Source organism: Vicia villosa, unplaced genomic scaffold (genome assembly GCF_029867415.1).
Source record: "Vicia villosa cultivar HV-30 ecotype Madison, WI unplaced genomic scaffold, Vvil1.0 ctg.000939F_1_1, whole genome shotgun sequence".
In the NCBI taxonomy this organism is placed as follows: Eukaryota; Viridiplantae; Streptophyta; class Magnoliopsida; order Fabales; family Fabaceae; genus Vicia; species Vicia villosa.
The window spans coordinates 143,289-164,478 of record NW_026705421.1 but is presented as its reverse complement, the minus strand read 5'-3'; the positions used below and the strand labels follow the sequence as shown (position 1 = coordinate 164,478).

General features: G+C 36.9%; 2 protein-coding genes across 2 annotated transcripts; both read right to left on the bottom strand.

Annotated features, from left to right (window-relative positions):
* Positions 1-1,984: 1,984 nt before the first annotated feature.
* Positions 1,985-5,569, bottom strand: LOC131632407 (exocyst complex component EXO84B-like). Its single transcript, XM_058903154.1, has 7 exons — positions 5,378-5,569; positions 5,180-5,277; positions 4,082-5,105; positions 3,458-3,958; positions 3,144-3,326; positions 2,829-2,953; positions 1,985-2,649 (listed from the first exon to the last, which is right to left on the bottom strand). Exons 1-7 carry the CDS (start codon positions 5,567-5,569, stop codon positions 2,178-2,180), a joined length of 2,595 nt encoding a protein of 864 aa, XP_058759137.1. The 3' UTR covers positions 1,985-2,177.
* An 11,333-nt stretch (positions 5,570-16,902) lies between these two features.
* On the bottom strand, positions 16,903-20,825 carry LOC131632384 (protein NPGR2-like). The gene is made up of 5 exons (XM_058903136.1): positions 20,229-20,825; positions 19,908-20,160; positions 18,066-19,282; positions 17,800-17,953; positions 16,903-17,640 (listed from the first exon to the last, which is right to left on the bottom strand). Exons 1-5 carry the CDS (start codon positions 20,424-20,426, stop codon positions 17,321-17,323), a joined length of 2,142 nt encoding a protein of 713 aa, XP_058759119.1. The 5' UTR covers positions 20,427-20,825; the 3' UTR covers positions 16,903-17,320.
* Between the last annotated feature and the right edge of the window lie 365 nt (positions 20,826-21,190).

Below are 21,190 nucleotides of genomic sequence, written 5' to 3'. Positions count from 1 at the left end.
TAGGTTTAGGTTTAGGGTTGATTAAATTCTGAAAGCTTATGGATTTATTTGCCTGTACAATCAGAAATATGTCCTAATGCCATAGGAAATTAGAATCATGAAAAATTATATGTCTTTGGTTGCAAAGTTTGTTTGGAAGGTAATGTAATTATCCCAAATAATTGATAACTTTTTTTTGTGACTAGTCTTGTAATCATTAGGTATAATAAGGTTGTATGCATTGAAAACTTTACTCTCAGTAATTTATTTCGTGATCACTGCATTTCATTATATACTTTTGTGTTTTCCTTTCTCCATGTTTCACTGACTAGTAGTGTTTCTCCATATCCTGTACATGATTCAATAGTTGAGTCAACAAACCTCATCACGCTCACTACCTATTCACAATTAGAACACTACAGCATCTTAAAACTCTCTCGCCAAAGGCCTTTTATATCCTGCATCTTCTGACTATATATTTTTTGTTGTTGCTGGTTTTAATTGGGCTACTGTCCCTACTTCTAGAGAGTCTGTGACTGGCTACTGTACCTTTCTTGGATCATCTCTAATCTCCTAGAAATCATTGAAGCAATCTGCACTCCCTAGATAAAGTTAAGAAGCTCAAAACTTGTCAACTCGAATGGCTCCAATTTCTATTTGGAGATTTCCGCATTACTTTCGACAAACCTACCTCCAACTTTTGCAAAACCAAATCACCAGTCTCCAAGCTTTATCTCTCAGACATCCACAGTCCAGCTTGTGGGGAAGTATTATCATTAGATAAAAGAGATTTAGTGTGTTAATCAATTTGATTTCTGTTGGTGAGTTTTGGTTTCTATTACTTTTGGTTATCATTTCCAGCAACCTTTCAGGGGCCATGGCTAGACGGATTTCACACTATTACAGGTGTGTTCATTGACAGAGGTTTTTCATTCTGATATTCTTAACCTATGTATAACATATTTCTCTAACTAACTCTAAGCAGGCCATTGTAGAAAATATTTCTTCTTTAGTTTCCGTTGAAATGGGAAGTCTAGTCATTAGTGGACTCAGGGGCCTCTTCATTGAGTATACTATCATACTTGAAAGAGCCCTTACTTAAGTTATAGATGGTGATATGATTGGGTCATTGATGTTAGCTACTACTACAACTATTCAAAAGCTGTTGGAGATTGAGAAAACAAGTTTACATCCAAATTAGTCTATATCTAGGACATATGCGTTACCAGACTCTTGATTTTGTGGATGCTATATAGAGAGGCTAACCAGGTAGCTAATAGTTTAGCAAAGCATGGCTTGAGTTTGGACTCTAGTCTCAAGATTTTTTAGTTTGTTTCTGGTTCTGCTTGATAATACCTGTTTCTGCATCAATGGCAACTTCTGACTAATTCTCCTCCACGTCTACTTTATCCTTTGAAGATTTCATGTCATCTTTTTGATATGTCAGTGAAAGTTGTCCAATTCTCACCAACTAGGTGTTTCTTGTATTTTCCGCAGGTTGGAAAGCACAACATCATAGCCAAGCTTTTAATGTCAATAATCCTCAAAGCTGGTGTTCCTTTGGCTATATATTCAGGTATTACTTATTTTCACAGATAACTCCCTGAAGACTTTTGATTACTAAGAAATATGAACACAATAAGTGGTTGAGACAATATTGCAGCATGATGAAAGCCTCCTATTAATATTTTAAAAACTGACACAGAAAAAAGCTGGTGCTACATGTGGAAGAATCGGTAAACCTGAATGTTTTGAAATCCTCTACTCTAAGCAATACTTAAACTGTTAAAGACACCCCATAATTCAGCATCAATAACTAAGCAGGGGTAAAGCTTTTTTTTTTTGCAGCTATTTGAAGATTAGGGATACCTTTATTTTGAGGTGCACAACACCATTTACACAGTCATTTTTGAAATTATTGTTGGAAATATATGTTTGTAAATAGGATTATGATACTTTTCAAATCCTGAAAATACAAGTCAAAGTTCTGTAACAATTATTTTGGGTTGTGTTAGACTAGTCCTTGTCCTGCCAGAGGTATTGAATTGTGAGATTAGGTGTGATGCACATATCTTTATTAGCATGAAGGCATAAAATATATCAAATAGGCTTTAAACCAAAGTGAAGAAGTAAAATTAACTTTAAAATTTAGTGAAATCTAATACTATATATATACAATATACAATTATAGGTCACTTCTATGATTTTGAATCAGTTTGTTCAGAATTCTGTCCTACCACACCCAATGAAGGCATGAGAGTCAATTCATCATTTCCTGCATCTGTTATCTTTTCAACATCAGTATTCTCTAATTGCACATAGCTGATACTAAGTTGTCTCATATTTACTTTATCTATATCAACACAATCTCTTTCTGCTAAGGATCCCTCCCTAGAACTAAATGTTGATGAATAATCTGTTTCTGCATCAATAGCAACTTCTGACTCATGCTCATCCGACTCTACTTTATCCTCCAAAGAATTTTTATCATCTACCTCTGAAAAATTACACTCATATGTGGATTGCTTAATTTGGTCTTCGTGTTCATGCAACTCGTCTTTCATGGTATGTATAGGTTCTTTTGGGTGTAAACTTGTTTCCTCAATCTCCAACAGATTTTGAATTGTTTTTGTAGCAACATCTATAGCCCAATCATCACTATCTGCATCTCTGAAATTAGTCATGTAGAATATGTTTTGAGATTATGATCAAACTGTTAACAGAACTAAGACTCGTGATTTTAAAAACCAAACCGGACGGTTTAAGAACCAAGACTTGCCAGTTCGGTTCTTTAAACAATACCAAGAATAAAAAGAAATTCTGAAATTAGAAAGCATATTGTGCATTACTTGAAAGGGTCAAGTCCAGCTGAGTTAAAGGTTGATTTCATGACAGTTAGAAGGAGCAAAGGATCAGTGGAGAAGTATCCGCCATACATTCCAATTTCCACTAGGAATTGCACATCCAAAATAAACTGCTCAAGGAATAAAGGTACTGGATTAGAAATTGAGAATCACTCTAGATAGATAAAAATCATGAACATTGGTACCAAAACATTTAGCTACATGAATTTGGTATCACATTGTGCAAATTAGTTTCAATATTGCTTTTAATCTGTCGTATGAAGGCCAAAAGAATAAACAGAAGGGAAGGAAATCAGAAACCTGTTTGGCCTCATTAGTTTGTAAGATAACATGCTCTTTTGGTGTTGCATTGATCTCTTTGTTCTTCGAAACCAAAATAAACATACACACCATCACCTCCCTCAGTAATTCCATCAACCAATTCACTTCAAACTCATTTTCTTCTTCAAGTTTTTCAATTTTCCTCAGTTCTAGGAATAAAACCTGGTCATGACGAAGAAAAACTTTATACATAACAAATATAAATCTTTCATGCGCATATATGGATGCAAAACCAGAGGCAACTATTTGTCCACAGGTATTTGCACCCGTTTTTTTATTTGTGAAAACTATACCTGAAATATTGCAGAGGGAGTTGAATTGTGGATTGGGTTAGCATCAAACTGGTCATTGTAGTGAATAGCTGAAAACATTTCATGGCTGCTGTAAGTAGACAGCATTCTGAGAATTAATTGCTGGCAGAACACATTTCTCAACTTAATGGAGCTCTCTTCGATAAACAACAGGAAATCATCAAGTTCTTGATGCCGATGAACACCTGAATGGTTCTTCACTACTTGTAAATCCATGTGGTTACTGCTTCTGCTGCTAAAGATACCTTTAACCATAGTAGAGAGAAACTGCACTAATGTTGACAAATTGGCCAAAATAGAAACCTGTTGTGACAGTGACTCAGCTAACTTGATTCTAGGACTATCTTGCTCCATTTCATTTGTTTCATAAATAAGGGCGCTTTCAAGTATGATAATATACTCGATAAAGAGGTTCTTGAGTCCACTAGTGACGAGATTTTCCATATCAAGGGTAACTAAAGGAGAAATATCCTCTGCAATCGCCTGATTAGAGACACTCAAATGGGTTATGTACTAATACTAGTATTGTGAACACGTGCAATGCACGAGGATACATTTTTCAAAAGAATTTATGTCAGTTACATGATATATGGTCATTGAACAAACCTGCAATAGTGTCTGAACCTTCCTGCCACTGGAAGTTAGCAGGCAGTAATCAGATTGTTCTGTTGAAGATCCATCTCCACCAAACACTCCAGACACAATGTATTTCTCCAAAATCCAAGAATCACTTACAGAGAATATAGGAATGACTTTCTTGAAGTGGTTTATGTGTGTATTCAAAACCTCTTCCATGCAGGGGTAGAGATGCTCTACCAGGTATGGCAGCAGCACTTGTTTCTGATTTTTACCGAGTAAAGAACAATACGAAAACGCAAACTTTGCAGCCTTTATGGCGGAGGACAACCCAACACTAACTTCTGATGTGCATTTAACAAATTTGTCAAAACAATTAATAAATGACATTGTTTCTTCATATGACCATAACACAAGTTCTGAGGCATAAGGAGAAGTTTCTCCACATAACATCTCAAAGCTCTTAGCTGCTTGTGAGATCATCGAAAACACAAACTTTGCTAGCTTTCTGATATAAATCTCATTTAACGGCGAACTTGACCACTGCAGATTATTTGTTCCAGTTACAATTCGCAGATGGTAATATTTAAGCAACAGATGAATAGCAAGTTGAGTATCACCAAGCCTGCAAAGTGTAGTTAGTGCACTTTTTAGTTCGGGTCCTTCTATTCTTTTATTCTCAACTATCTGTATCAACTCTTGTATAATCACGGACTTTTTCTCCGAAATCATCGTGTTATATAACTGTATCTCATCATCACTATTAGAGAGGGCTTCATCTTCATATACAGATTCTAGAACTTTAAGGGCTTCATCTACTTTGTTTTCTGACATAAGAATATCCAGCTTTTCTGAAACATCATTGATATGAGCTTCTAACTCGCTCGGTGGAGATGGTACAACAAAATCTAAATATTCTTCCATGGTTAAGTTTATAGACAATATCTTAGGATATATGCGATCTTTAAGATCCTTGACCAACATTTGATGTGATAAAAAGTGGTTTTCTAGTTGCACAAGCTCATTTTCCACTCCTGTCACTTCCTCTAGTATTCTACACATATGAGGGAGAAAATAATAAGCTAAGTTTTGTAAAAATAGATTATAGAACTTAATAAATTATCTTACCTAAGGAATGATGAATAGTTAGCACAGATATTTTTGTGTAAATCCAAATTTGCTGCTTCCTTGAGTTCTTGAAGTTCATCACACAAATGTTTGATGCCCTATCATATCATGAAGTCAAAACATATTATGAAACATGTTGCAGTGATGAATGTCATGAAAATATAAAATGAATTGAAGAGAGTTTGTGAATGAAAGTACCCTTCCAGTGATGGATTCAATATCAAGTTTGGTATTATCATCCGGCTGATCAGAGATAATAGAATTAGAGAGTGAGACGACGGAAACAACGTCGTCTGAGCTCAGCTCGGAAGAGTGTATCGAGTTTCGAGAGACCGGGAGTGAGTGGTCTCGGAACCGGAACTTGGTAGCAGAAGAAGATTCCATTTGCATATTGGCAATGAAAGTGTTGAAACAATTTCGTTCATTCAGTAATATATAGTTTTTTTGATGATACTAGGTTGTTTTGGACATGGGAATTTCCGCTGAGGCTTCGTCGTTTATTCATCTAGAACAATGGTTGTGAAACCTGCTTCATTGATATGTTCGCCAATAAACTGTGTTTTTGTTTTTTGATTCCACAGAATCTGCTTCGGCCTCTACCACTGTTATTGTTCTTTGTTTTATTTTACGTTGCATTTTGTATTCTAGTCATGCGACTGTCTCATTGTTTGTCTGCATGAGGATATATGGAATGTTTGATAAGTTAGTCCGAAGAAACTTCAGAAGATTTTCTGCTAGAGTAAATCAGCATTTTTGTCGTTTACCAACAAAATATCAACTTTTTTTCCTCGTAAATTTGTGGTGTTAGTTCGTAAATTAACTTATCCGTCCTAGATAGTTGTGAAAATTTTAAAGGGTTAATACCTATTTTCCCAGTCATATAAGACTCGTTTGAAAAATCTTCCTGTATAAAAAAAGGTTGCATGAATTTCCTCATATTAAATTTTGTACAATTTTTATTTTCAAAACCAACCTTGACACTTGAAAGACTCTAACATTTTGAACCATGTAAATTATTATTTTAGTAAAACCAACGTTGCCCGTCATATTGCAGAAGGTTTAAAATGACATAATCTTCAAGTTTATAGGGTTTAAAATGACCAAATCTTCAAATGGCAAGGTTGGTTTTAAAAACAAATTTTTTATAAGGTTTAAAACGAGAGAATCTTCAAATGGTAAAGAAACTCATGCAACTTTTTTTTGCAGGAGATTTTTCAAACGAGCCCTATATGACAAGGAGAAATAGGTATTAACCCAATTTTACATTATTCTCATTCATTACACACCTAAGTTTTTTTTTTAAAATCAAATCACTTATAGGGGATAGAAATATCTGAACTTACAAAAAAAAATCTTTGAGTAACAACTAATACGCAGCAAAATTTAGCAATTGAAAGCTTTTAAAAACAATAAATTATTACTGCCAGGAACCTTTCGAACTAAAGATAAAAAAATTCGGTCATCAAGACAAAAGAAATAGTTTTATTATGAGGTTAAAATTGAAAAAAAATTACAAGTGTGAATAGTGTGAGAAAGTCCCATATTAGTTAAAAACGTGGAGACTTGAGTAATTATAAATGAGAGAATTCACACACCTATCACCATAAAGTTTTGGGTGAGTATCTGGTGTGTCTCTCACAAAATGTGTTGCTTCTAAAAACAATACCTCAAATTAAAATGCTTCCTCGTGTTGATCCTCCCAAATTGTCCCAACAGAAAATAGTGTCAACAATCATACAAAACAACAAAGAACAATAAAAGAATGAGAAAACAAAAAATTTCTCAAAAATCTGATGCAATGCGAATGTAATATCTTTATTCTTAAACCTTATCTCGACGAATGCAATGGTGAAAATGTAGCACCATGTCTTAAGAATCTCAAGCACAAACATTAGTCTGATCCAACGATTAACAAATTTGGAATATTTATTTTTCTTAGGCTATTTTGAGAAAAACAAGAATGAATTTTTTCACCAGTAATTGGTTCTCTCTCTCTCTCTCTCTCTCTCTCTCTCTCTCTCTCTCTCTCTCTCTCTCTCTCTCTCTCTCTCTCTCTCTCTCTCTCTCTCTCTCTCTCTCTCTCTCCCACACAGAGAGAATGACTCTTTATTTAGGATAAGTGAGACACATATGAGCTAACAAATTTAAATCTTTATTTACATAGGAAGGGAGCTCTCTGTCACACCTATGCGAAGGTAATCACTAAAACGGTGATATCACAACAAGTTTCAAATTCACTTTTGGTAGCGCTTTAGTCATCATAACAAAACCATTATCCTCGCTATGAATTTAAGCTCACGCCAATAACTTAGCATCCAATACATCATGTATCCAATGATATCTTATATCAATTTGTTTGGGACCACTATGAAAAATCGTATTCTTACCAAGAATATTAGTAATTTGACTATCAACAATAGCACATATTTGTTTAAAAAAAATCAAGCTACTGCAAAAAATATAATCACAGTAACTCCTTGCATGCTTCAATAATGACAATGAACATTGCCATTGTAGTAGACAATATTACGCACTTCTGCAACCTTGATTTTCATCTCATAATTCCCATGCAAATTTAATCAAGTAGCCCAAAGTTGACTTTCCGAAATCAATATCTTTATTCATATCTCAGTCGGACTAGTCCACCAAAATAGGATCCAACACTGGATCCAGCTCCCGCTCCCTCACCAAGCTGAACCACGACTCTGATACCACTGTTGGTGAGTCCGCAAGAGTCGAGAGCACCAACGGGACCAATGCTTCAGGATAACAAGAGAGGGAAACACCACATTTCAACCCAAACTAAACACCACATTTCAACCCAAACTGAGGTTCATGGGATCACCACCATTTAATGTGGAGCTTCCCTTAGATTCAGAGTTCTCACTAAGCACTATGAGATTTGCAGGAAGCAGATAACTACCAAAGGAATGAATGACATTCAATAATTATAGTCTACTATCTTTGTGTGAGATAAGACGTCGCTTACAATGTTGCCATTGGATATATGTATAAAATTTGCATATCCATCTCCTAAGTTGGCCATTTTGAAGAAGAAAGAGAAGGAAACAACACCAGTAAACAAGAGAGATAGAAATGGTATCTAGAAAAACTTGAGATATAAAGATAAGGAGGATATGATGAAATATCACTAAAAAACGCGAGAGATCAAGTGAATTGAAAATTTTGGAAAGGAAAACAAACTAGTAGAACAAGATATCCTCGAAGCTCGTGGAAGGAAGATCGGAGTTGGAGAGAGAGAGAGAGAGAGAGAGAGAGAGAGAGAGAGTAGACACTCTGTACAAAGAGGGAAAATGCAACCTGAAAGAAGAAATAACTTTTATATAATGGAGCATGGTAGGGAAATCGACGGTCCAAAACAAAGAAAGGTAGGAAGACGAAAAGTCGACAAATGAATTCACCTAGAGATCACAACGACATTCGAGTGCACTTAAGCATCCTAAAGTGCAACCTCACACCCTACCTAAGACCAGATGTAAGAATGATCCTAGGTAGGGTGTGAGGTTGCACTTTAGGGTGCTTAAGTGCTAATTTTCAAGGTCACTTACTCCCTTTCGCCAAACCTCTTCCACTTCTACAAAGCAAGAGTTTGTCATGAAAACCACGGTAGCGACCTCGCACTCTAAAATCTTCACATTATTATGTAATGAAAGAATTTGGGGACAATTGTTCTAGACCGTAGACCGGTTATAGGCCCAATGAAGGAGATGCTCAATCACAAGAAGATCTAGTTTTGTAGTGCACCCATTAAGGTGCTAAAGATCCCATACACCTGCAATCATGAGACCTCCATCCAATCTTTTCATTTAGATGATCGCCCACTGTTACATATAATCAGACGATCCCCGCATCGCATGACGTGAAACAATAAGCATTAGGTGGTTCTATCTGCAATTCTTATACATTACTTAACATATATATGTATATTCTCATCATTACTCATTTTACCATCTCTCTCCCATTTAACTGACAAGAATATTTGAGTAATAATTTTAAAAAATACATTCTATATCATATCTCATATCCAAAATAGACCATAGACAACATCATTTCTTTTTCCTGTTTAATTGATATTTATGGTTGATTATGTCGTGTATGTTGTTAGAATATACTAGGCTAAGGTTAGATCTAAATTGCATAAGAGATAACATAAAAACAACTTTTCTTTTTATAATGATAACAGGAGCTCATACAAACATTTATACTAGGGTTTATAATGCTAAATGGGCCATGGGCCACTTGATTCTAAATAGAAAATAGGCCTAAAACCAACTATTACATAATAAAGTCTTTTAATAATACTGATTTTCTCTTTATTCTAATGGGCCTGGTCTGATCCATAACAATACTCCTGGGCTCCTAAAGAACCTTGTCCTCAAGGTTCATAGGAAAATTCTCAATTGGGCCAGACAAAGGAGGGTTGGGCCGTGTGGAGACTGGGTTCGGTGGGAGGGAAAAGTGTGATAAATTAGGGTTTTGGGGAAGACACGTGTTGGATGGTGGCGCGGCCGCTGAGGGGGCAGAGTTTGGGAAACACGCAATTGTTTTTGGGAAGATTTCAAAATTTGAATGGGCGGCTGAGATGTATTTGGAAGAGATAAGGTATTGGGATGTAAACAAGTGGGGTGTTGGGATTCGTGAAGCGTGGGAAGTTGGACAGAAGCTTCACGTGATTTTCTTGGGACACAGGAAAAATTGTCTAGCATTTGAACGTTATCTGTCTCTTCACGTGGGTGGGGTCCATATGGAGTGTAAGTGGGATTAACTTGTTGACCATACATTACAGCTTTCGGTACTTCATTTTTCTTATACCCTTCAGAGTCTTTCTTTAACACACTCTCCTTCTCTGTACTTCCCATTCCAAAACCTTCTTGAAAAATTGTTTCGTTCAGATCCAAACCGAAAACCTCTTGCATGTGACTTAAGCCTTCCGGTAATAGTTGTTGTTCTTGTATGGAGAGAGGCTTAAGTGACTGTGTCTTTTTCTCTGCAAAATAAGGGCGAAGGAGTGAGACATGAACCACCGGGTGTATACGCGATGATGAAGGAAGGTCCAACAAATAAGCCACTGCTCCCACGCGTTTGATGATGGTGAATGGACCAAAAAATCGCTTGGCTAACTTCTGAGATGTCCGTTTGATAACGGTTTGTTGACGGTAAGGTTGTAACCGAAGAAGGACCAAATCACCTTCGTTAAACTAATAATCCACTCGTGTCTTGTTAGCTTGTTTTTCCATTTGAATCCTGCTCCTCTTTAAGTTATGTTTTAACTGACTTATAATGTGTTGACGATTTTGCAGATTTTCGTCCACCGATGGTTCAAGGGCTGAGCCTGCAAGATAGTCGAGCATGTTTGGAGGTTCACGACCGTATAAAGCTCTGAAAGGTGACATTCGGATGGCAGTATGGAACGAAGTATTGTACCAAAACTCGGCCAGATGAAGGAACTTGTACCACTGACGAGGGTGGTCGCTAGCAAAGCAACGAAGGTAAGTCTCTAACGATCTATTGACTACTTCTGTTTGTCCATCAGTTTCTGGATGGTACGAAGTGTTGTAGTTTAACGATGTTCCCTGAACCTTAAAATATGTTTTCCAGAAAGTTCTAAGAAACAAGGGATCTCGGTCGGAGACGATAGATCTGGGTGTGCCATGCAAACGAAATATCTCAACAGCAAAACGAGAGGCGAGGTCCTTTGCAGAAAACTTTGTAGGAAGAGCGAGGAAATGAACAAATTTGCTGAGACGGTCACAAATAACCCAAACAACAGTGTGGCCGAAGGAATTTGGCAAGTGTGTGACAAAGTCCATAGTCAGATCTTCCCACACCTGATGAGGGATAGGTAATGGTTGCAACAACCCTTTTTTTCTGGGTGATATATTTATTTTGCTGACATGTAGAACAATGTTTAACAAACTGTTTGACTTCAACATGTAGGCCTGGCCAAGAAAAAGAGTTGGATATTCGTGCAACCGTGGCTTTGACTCCGGAATGACCCGAAGCAGGAGTATTGTAAAACTCATGAAAGATGGAATCTCTGAATCCAAAAAGGTTAGGTACAAAATTTTTGTCATTGTAGTACAATAACCCTGTTCGGATTCTGAATCCTTTGGTATTATTTGCTGGTTCTTGCAATTCTCTCATCAATTGTTGTCCTTCTGTAGTGGTAGAATAAAACTGTTTGAGTTTGTGGAGGATATCTGGAATGGGAGAAGATAGAGTGAGGAGCAGAGAGGCATGTGCCGGAAATTGTCAACTAAGTGCATCAGCGACAAGATTGGATCTGCCAGGTTTGTAAAATATATCAAAATTAAATCCCTGAAGTTTGGATGTCCACTTTTGGTGTTCTGGCGTTTGAATTCTCTGAAGTACCAAATTCTTTAAACTTTTTTGGTCTGTGTAAATGTGAAAGTGTTGTCCGATTAAGTATTGACGCCATTTCTTGACTGCTTCTGTAACATCGTACATTTCACGCACGTAGACGGAAGAATGCTGCATTCGGGGACAGAGTTTCTTACTGAAAAACGCAATGGGATGGCCATCTTGTGAGAGGACTGCACCAACAGCAACTCCGGATGCATCTCTTTCCACTGTAAATATTTTTGTAAAATCTAGTAAGGCAAGAACCGGCATGTCGGTCATCTTGTGCTTTAATGTTGTAAAGGCGGACTGTGCCTCTGAACTCCATGTAAATTTGACTGAACGAAGTAGATCGGTAAGAGGAGTGGCGAGAGCGGCGTAGTGGCACACAAAGCGTCGATAGAATCCGGTGAGTCCCAAAAAACCACGGAGAGTCGTGAGAGATCGTGGCTCTGGCCAATCCATGATTGCTTTGATTTTTTCAGGGTCGGGAGCCACTTTGCCTGCTGAAATCACATGTCCCAAATAATCGATTTGGGATGCTGCAAAAACACACTTAGAGAGTTTGACAAAGAAATAATGGGACTGTAACAAATCTAACACAACCTGCAAATGTTGTAAGTGATCAGAAAAAGTAGAACTGAAAATTAGGATATCATCAAAAAAAACTAGAACAAATTTTCGTAGATAGGGGCGTAACAAATCATTCATTGCTGATTGAAATGTTGAGGGAGCGTTTGTAAGCCCAAAGGGCATTACGAGAAACTCATAGTGCCCATTAAAAGTGCGAAAAGCTGTTTTGTATGTATCTTCCGATGCAACGCGGATCTGGTGATAGCCTGAGCGTAAGTCTAACTTAGTGAAAATGGTAGCAGAGTGTAATTCATCCAAAAGTTCATCTATGGTGGGTATGGGAAATCTGTCCTTAACAGTCACTGCGTTAAGTGCACGATAATCCATGCAGAAACGCCAAGAACCATCCTTTTTCTTTACTAATAGAACTGGGGACGAAAAATGGCTACTACTAGGTGTAATAGTTCTTGCCTTTAACATCTCTTGGATGAGTGTGGTCATTGCCTCTTTTTGTGTGTGTGGGTATCGGTATGGCTTTACATTAATAGGAGGTGTATTAGGAAGTAGAGTGATGTGGTGGTCATGAGGGCGATTTGGGGGAAGTACAATGGGGGTTTGGAAAATGGGTTGGTAATTATGTAAAAGGGTAGAAATGGCAGGAGGAAGGTGGGAGGGCAAACTGTCTACTACTTGGGTGTTTTTGTTATTGGGTAGGTGGGTCGAATCCATGGGTTGGAAAATCATTAAGTGGAGGGATGCAATGGCATTTGTATTAATGAGGTGTTTAAATTGGTGAAAAGTTGTGGAAATTGGATGGGATTTAGGATCACCCTTTAGAGTCATTGGCTGATCCTGATGGTTGAAAGTGATAGATGGGATTGAAAAATCAGCTTGAATTAGGCTAAGAGTGCGCAACCATGCCATGCCAAGCACAACATCAGCACCCTCTATTGGAAGTAAGTAGAATGGGAGATTGAAAGGTTTGTTGTGGAGAACAAGTTTAACGTTATTATAAATCCCTTCACAATGTAAATGAGAGCCATCACCCACCATAACAGAAAATTGTGTAATTGGGGTAGCCTTGAGATTTAAGTGGTGAGCAATGCGAGGCTGCATGATATCATGTGTACTACCAGTATCTACCAATACTGAAACTGGAAATCCATCAATTAGGCCTTTAAACTTTAGAGTTTGGGGGGGAAATTGCCCCGTTACTGCCTGAGTAGAAAGCTGAAAATAGGTATCCTGCAATTCTGTTTCATTTTCAATATCCACATTGTCACAAGTAGTAAACTGTTCCGCATCAGTGTCCTCATCAGCCAATAAAAGTAAAAATCTACTAGTGGCACATTTATGACCAGTGACAAATTTTTCATCACAATTAAAGCAAAGTCCTTGGGCCCTTCTTTCTTGTAACTGGGCTTGGGATAGACGTTTTATAGGTAAACGGGCTGGAATAGGGGTGGTTAAAGGTTTGGAGGGTAATGGGGTTTGGGCCAGATTTGGTATTGTAGGTTTTGGGCTTTGTGTAGTAGGAAAAGGTGTGAATGGTTTGCTGAATGGTTTGTTAAATTTAGGTTTCGACTCTTTGAGTTTAGATTCAATAAGTTTGGCCAGCCCAATAGCTTGACGATTGAGGTAGGGCGCTGTATAGATAACTCATTGCAAATTTCAGGGTTGAGACCAGATATAAAACAGTTTAGAATTGCCTCAGCAGGCAGGCCCACAACTTGATTACCTAATTTCTCAAACTGAGTTTGATACTCCACAATAGATCCATCTTGTTTTAACTTAAACAATTCAGCTTGATGGTTATCAAAAGTAGAAGGACCAAAGCGTAATTCTAAAGCTCTTACAAAAGAGAACCAATCCGTTAGTAAACGACTTTGGTGCATCCATTTAAACCAAGATAATGCATCACCCTTCATATAAAATGAAATTAATGATAAACGATTTTCCGGGGGTAAATTGTAAAAGCCAAAAAATTGGTCCGCTTGAAATAACCAATCTAAGGGGTTGGATCCATCAAACATAGGTAGTTCTAGCTTTGGGGTGCGAAACGGTGGAAGAGGTGGAATATGGGTGTAAGGAATTTGGGAAGCAAAAGAAGTATTAGGAGGTTGGTTAAGATGGACAGGGATGGGAGAGGAATTGTAAGGAGGAAACGGTGGCGGTGGTGGGGGTGCGGTAAGATGAAAAGGGGGTATGGTGGAGTGTGGAAATGGCTGAGTGTTTGAAAAATTTGTGGAGTTTCTTAAGGGTGTATGAAGAGGGGTAGTAAAATGGGGAATAGGGGTGGTCAGCATAGGAATAGAATAGAGGTTTTGAGTTATACCTGCGTTTTCTGCTGCTGTATGAACAATGTGCGGATGAACAGTAACGCGAGATACTGTAGCGTCGTGAACAGTAGGATGATGAACAGTAGCGCTGTGTGGATTGTTCTTTAGATCCAGCAGCTTGTGAAGGTTTTCCATAACAGATTCATGTCTGATATCAACAGTGTGTTTTTCTTTTTCGAATCTTGAATGGATTTCTTCAATCTGAAGCGCTAAATCAGCTGCTACCATTCCAAAGCATTCATCCATTTGATTTTGTGTATCTTGCATTGCGTTATCCAAACGGAGCTGTGCAATGTTGATAGCTTCTTCCACTATTTCTTTAGAGGGAGGGTTAGAAGGTTTGGGAGGAGCCATAAGAGCAAGGAAATGAGAGCACCAATGTTAGAATATGCTAGGCTAAGGTTAGATCTAAATTGCATAAGAGATAACATAAAAACAACTTTTCTTTTCATAATGATAACAGCAGCTCATACAAACATTTATACTAGAGATTATAATGCTAAATAGGCATGGGCCACTTGATTCTAAATAGACAATAGGCCTAAAACCAACTATTACATAATAAAGTCTTTTAAATTTTCTCTTTATTCTAATGGGCCTGGTCTGATCCATAACATATGTGGTGGCAACTGACAGCATTAGTGGCGTAGTGATAAGGTTAGAAGTGCAAGCGATAAAAGGTGCTATTTTCTTCCTGCTCAAAGTTCACGGATCCTTACCTTTCAAGAACCGATCTCAAAGTATATTATTATTTGATTCTCTACAAAACAAATTTCAAACGTAAGTTATACATTCAATTGTTTTGAAGAATCTAAAATAAGATTTTATTCTTTTTCTATATGGAATAGTTTTCTCAAAACACACCAGGAATCTTCAAACTCTCGGAAGAGATTGTTTCCGTACAAAAAAACAATTATTATAAATAAAAAACAAGAATGTCAAAACATATTCTTAACAATCCAAAAACCACACCCTGTCTTCTTTTTCCCTTTGCTTCTTTTGTCACATCACTATTCATATTGTAAAAAGAAAAATCAACTTTGCATTTGTTTTGGCCTGAAATTGTTCCGAGTGATATTTTTCGCACTACCGAGTATATTCTTGATTCAACAGATAAAGTAATAAATCAATCAAACTTTATCATGGTCACAATAGACTTCTACCATTGTCTTAATGCCAAATATGTTGTAAAGTAAAAGACTTTTTGTGAATTTTTTTTTAAATAACAATGTATTAAAAAAATTATGCAAATAACCATATTTCAAAAAAAATTACGCAAATAACCAGGTTTAAGAAAAGCTTGACACTAAGGCACCAAGGTGCCATGTGAGATGGCGCCATCATTGTACCATATGAAGGGAGGCGCTATTTGGGATGGCTCTTATGTCCAGCTTTTCTGCAATAAGTCATCTCAGATGGCGCCTCGGTGCATTTGTAGAAGACACATATACAAGGAGGAGCCATATGAGATGACTCTTCCTCTTAAAAGTTGAAGGGAGGCGCTATTTGATATGGCTTATTGTACTGAGTGTGCCATGTCAGATGACGCCTAGGGCTAAAAAAAAGAAGGCTTAATTGCAATTTTAGTCCCCCTATTATTCTTTTTTTTGGATTTTGATCCCCTATTTTAAAATGCGGAATTTTAGTCCCTGTATTTTAGTTTTTTGAGGATTTTGGTCCCCCTGCAAATTTAAAGGCAATTTTAAATGAAATGACGCTAATGTTAATGATGTGTCAGTGTCAGTTCTGCATTGAAATGGTCAAAAAAAACTAATTTTTTTAAAGATTTATGTTGAACATGTTATCAATGTGAGTTCCATTTCATTAAAAATTGCCTTCGGATTTGCAAGGGGACCAAAATCCTTAAAAAACTAAAATAAATGGATTAAAATTCCAGATTTTAAAATAGAGGAACCAAAAATAATGAATAATAGAGGGACCAAAATTACAATTAAGCCAAAAAAATAAGCCTGGTTATTTGCGTAATTTTTTTTTAATACATAGTTATTTAAAAAAAAAATCCCTTTTTGATATTTGAAAATGAAACAATTCTGAAGTTTTTTTTTTTTTGTCTAATAGTATAATGACTGGATTTTTTTTCATTTAAAAATGAATAAGTGAAACATCATATAATTCCCATCTTAACCGACATGAGTTTGAAAAAAAGGACACAAATTGTATAATTATTAAAATATTAATTTCACTTTATGCTTGATGGTAAGTTCAAGGGGGGAAACATTAGAGTAGGGAAAAGTAGTTCTGGAAAATTCATCACAGAACAGTCATACTGTATGGTCCATACAAGCCATGTGGACCTAAAACTCTGTAATTGTTCCAATATTTATGAGAAATGCATGAAAATAGGAGCACATTTTTTATATGAATATATTTTTTCTTGCTAAAAATTTTAATGAGTACCTACTTTTCTTCATTTATTAAATTATTCCAAGTTTGCTCTGTCTTCCATCAAATAAATAGTTAAACCTGTCATTGTTAATTGGTAATACTTCTCTCTCATGCCACCTTGGAAGCCTTCAGTTTACCTTGATATCATGTAATGGGACCACAATCATGCAATTTTGATGGAAAGTTATAGTTGCAATTTGCTTTTCTATTACTTTAAATATTCCACATACAAAATTTTATATTTCTTTGGCACTTATATAAAATTGTTTGCTTACAAATATTTTGACAAATGCTATGGTGGACCACCTTATTATTTTTCTCCTTTTTTTTTTTGTTTTCTAGATTGACTTTTGATAATTATACATGAATATACTAAATGTAAATTAAATGGTGACATCACAAAACTGCTTGTTTAATCCACCTTGAGGTTTTTTAGAATCTGTCATCTGAAAGGTTCAAGTGGAGCAGATTCTTCAAGAGACTGTGCTGCTTGAAAACACTCTGCAGCTTCAACCAATGATGATATTGTACCCTCAGCTTTGTGAAAGAGGCCAAGATTATACCAAGCAGAAGCATTCAATCTATCGTGTCGTAGTGCATCCGTCAAAAAACTTCTGACTGCAGGATTTGATTTATTACTGCAATGTCGAAGTACTTTAGCAGTGGAGATTAAGCTCAGAACATGGCCTGGATCAATGTTTAAAGCATCACCAAAAGCTTTTAGAGCTTCTTTGTAAAGACCCTTTGCTTCATACATTATACCTGTAAAATTTGAAGAGAACGGTTTAGAGACCGAAAAAGTAATTAAACATTAAGAATGGTTTCTATATTACGCGATATCCGCCAATTATTTCAAGTGATAATAATCTGTTAGTATCATTTCAATCTCAAAAAGAAAAATTAAATGGAGTATATGTTTACCTAGAGCATGACATCTAGAAGCAGAGTATGGTTTGATGGCCTTAGATTTTGAAAGACATGTCTCTGCATCATGCCATTGGGACAGACTGATATATACATGAGCAAGATCATGCCATATTTCCACTTCCAAGTTCCTAGCACGATCTCGGTTGTCCTATCACAAATAGTATTAATAAAAAGGTAAGCAACTGAAACGGAAAAAATAATAGCTTTAACGCTTATATAACTTCTTCCAAGAATAAGGCAAAGTGGTTAGAACAACAAACCTTGTATAACTTCTTCCAAGAACCAAAACTCTTTCTCTGAATTTGAAGAACAGCAAGAAGCTGAGTGTATGTCTCGATGGCATTCTTTAACTGGTTCTGTGCAATTTGAATTTTAGCTTTTGTTCGCAACAAATCACCTTGATCCCATTTCCCAGTCTGATCCAAAGCAGCGTTAATAATAGATTCCGCATCCAAGAACTGTTTTTTAGCAGATAATATCCGTGCCAATAGTAACCATCCTTTAACATTAGAACCACCTTCCAGTTTTACGACGTACTTTGCATAATGAAGCGCGTCATCCAACTTCCTTTGTTCTGCATATTCTAGGCTAAGATGGTATAGTACTAGCGGGTCTATCATTCTGGTCATTCTACCAGCAGTTTCCAAGGCTTGAAGTGCCTCAGATTGCCTCTCAAACTTCTCAGAATCAGAAACAGCTAATTTCGAATGTGCCGATAATGAAACACCAAGATATAATTTGGCAACATTTTCTAGCTGCGTACATTTTCCATCCAAGCTTTCGACCGCTCTCTGAGCAAAGCTTACCCCTTCTTCTGCAAGCGGAGGATTCTCACAACAAATCTTAGAAGCCATTAACAAACCAGAAGCATGTTTTGGCCTTTCTCTACCATGCAACAATTTTCTTAGTAGATCAAGTGCCGTTGTGTCCTTATCTGCCCCATAATAACAGAGAGCTAGATCATAGAATCTTTCACTTCGATGAACAGTCCCGGGGAGCAATTCTTCCAAATGATCGGCTAAACTCGACAGGCCTCCTGAAATAGACAGTGCAAACGAAAGGTGGTCTAAAATTGAAGGATCCCACTCGATTCTATTGAGAGAGACTTTTCTTAGCAAAATCATTAAAAGAAGTATGGCCTCTTCTATGTTGTTTCCCGGTACAAACGAGCCGTCCATTTGGGAACGCAGATTAGGGGGCATTACTTCCCCTCCACTATATAGAAGAAAAACAACAAATTCCTTTTGAATCTTAGCTGTAGTCCCTGCATCAAGATTCCATTGATAAAGGAGTGCTCTTCGGTAAGACAAAGTAGCTTCACGCGGACAATCAGCAAGCTTCCACAACTCCGGAAGCAGCTCGACTGCCTTGCTCACGGTCTCCTGCAATTTACATTCAGCACCAAAGTTATCAGGCAAGCCTTCAGGTAATGAAGATTCCACTATGTCCATAATAACTTTGCAAGATTGAGCAGCTTCTGCAAGAATGATTGTAACTATTAGATTACACTTTGACTAATGTCCTACTGTGATTGAAACCAATTTTATAATAACTTATGCATGCTTTTCAGAGCTGTTCTTACTATCTACAAAGCTCCACATCAACTATATAACAGTTTCAAATGGAAAAAGAAAAAACTAATGCAACAAAATAGATAGTATTCAAAAGAAATTTCATAACCTAAAGACACATAGCAGTTGAAATCAAATACATATACCAAGGGTTTGTTTGGACTAACAACTTAGCTAAGTTATTATAGCATAAGCACTTATCCTGTAAGTGCTTATGTATAATTAAAAAACGATAAATAAAGTCAATATGTTTTCACATAAGTTATAAGTTGTTTTAATAATCTACCTTGGAGAGCTTATGAAAATACTGAAAACAATTTATGGATATGTCATACAATGATTTCATAAGTTCTTTCAAACAGTGCCAAAGGTGTTTCCCTTAGCATACAAGTTCAAATAAGTCAATCCAAACAGACTCTAATTATACTTGTAAAATAATGTGGATCACAGGTGAAAGATCTACCATTGCACAGGCTAAAAATGTTGCGAAATTAAGCGCAAAACTAAGAATCAAACAACCAAAAAGGTTACCTTTAAATCTCTCAAGAGCCTGCAAAGATTTAGTTTTTAGGAAAAGTGCTTCCAACAATAATCCAACAGAATGTATAGACATTTCCGGTTCACCATGATTATGAGAATGCCTCTTTCTCCGTTCTCCATTTCTCGAAAGCGCAATTTTGATCTTCGGAGTCACAACAGCTATATCAATTCCCTCAAATACATGTAAAGCAGCTACTAGATTTCCTTTCTGATACTCATATCTTCCTAGCAGCGCTCTAGCTTCCTGCACAATACATACATAATTACATAACTTTCACTTCAAATTACGACAGTAACTATAATTTAACGAACCTCATAGTTCAATACGCCACTCTCGCGCAAAGATAATTCAGCTTCTTCTATATTGCCGGTGTCGGGTTTAAGATCGAGTTTTCCAGGAAGGAAAGAATGGCCGCTAGCTGAGAAGAAGTCGTTGGTTACAAGCGATTGAGAGGAAGGGTATGTTTCATCTGTTGGCCCCAATTGGTTACCTGAGCGTAGGAACTTCATTGTTGTATGAGGAAAAATTGAAGAGAGTTGAGAATTGGGAAGTGTTAAACCCTAGAAATGGAGGGAGAGGGATTAGAGTGAAGTGGGAGAGAGATCTAAGGTGATGGCAATGGCGGAAGGTGCGCACGGATGAGATTGGTTGGGGGTTTTGTTTGGTTTGGTTTTGTTAAGTGTTAAGTGTGTTGTCGTGGAGTGGGGTCCGGTGGGTGATTTTAATTAACTGCTGACGGGGACGGGATGAGTTTTGACGTTGGTGTGTGGACTGTATGGTGGCTGGATGTCATTAAAATTAAAACGGTTTCATTGACTACATTCAATCACACGTTTCACGCCTACCACTTCATCCATCTACCTCACGCCTCCAACCAATTTTCATCTCCATTTTTCTTAGATTTTGTTTACATATTTTTGAGACGGATTTCACTTGTTCATTATTTATTTTTTGTTTCGCTTTAAAAGAGTGGTTCTATATGTGGAACTCGTCTCTTGTATATTGTGATATTTCAAATTAGATTTCTCGTTTTATTTTTGTTGTGTTGCCCAGCTTCTATTAGTTGATATGATCCTCGCTAATATTGGTCCTCAGCCTCACATTTGAGGAGCCATTTCTTTCACTCAAAATAAATATTTTTGCTCTGGTGACTTCTCTAGTTGACGCATCTTGCCATATCCTGACCTCTCAACTAGTTAGACAAGTAAATTTTCAAGCCATGTCGTCGTTTCAACAGTAATTTCAAGTTCAAACGTCCAAGAAACTGTTGGGT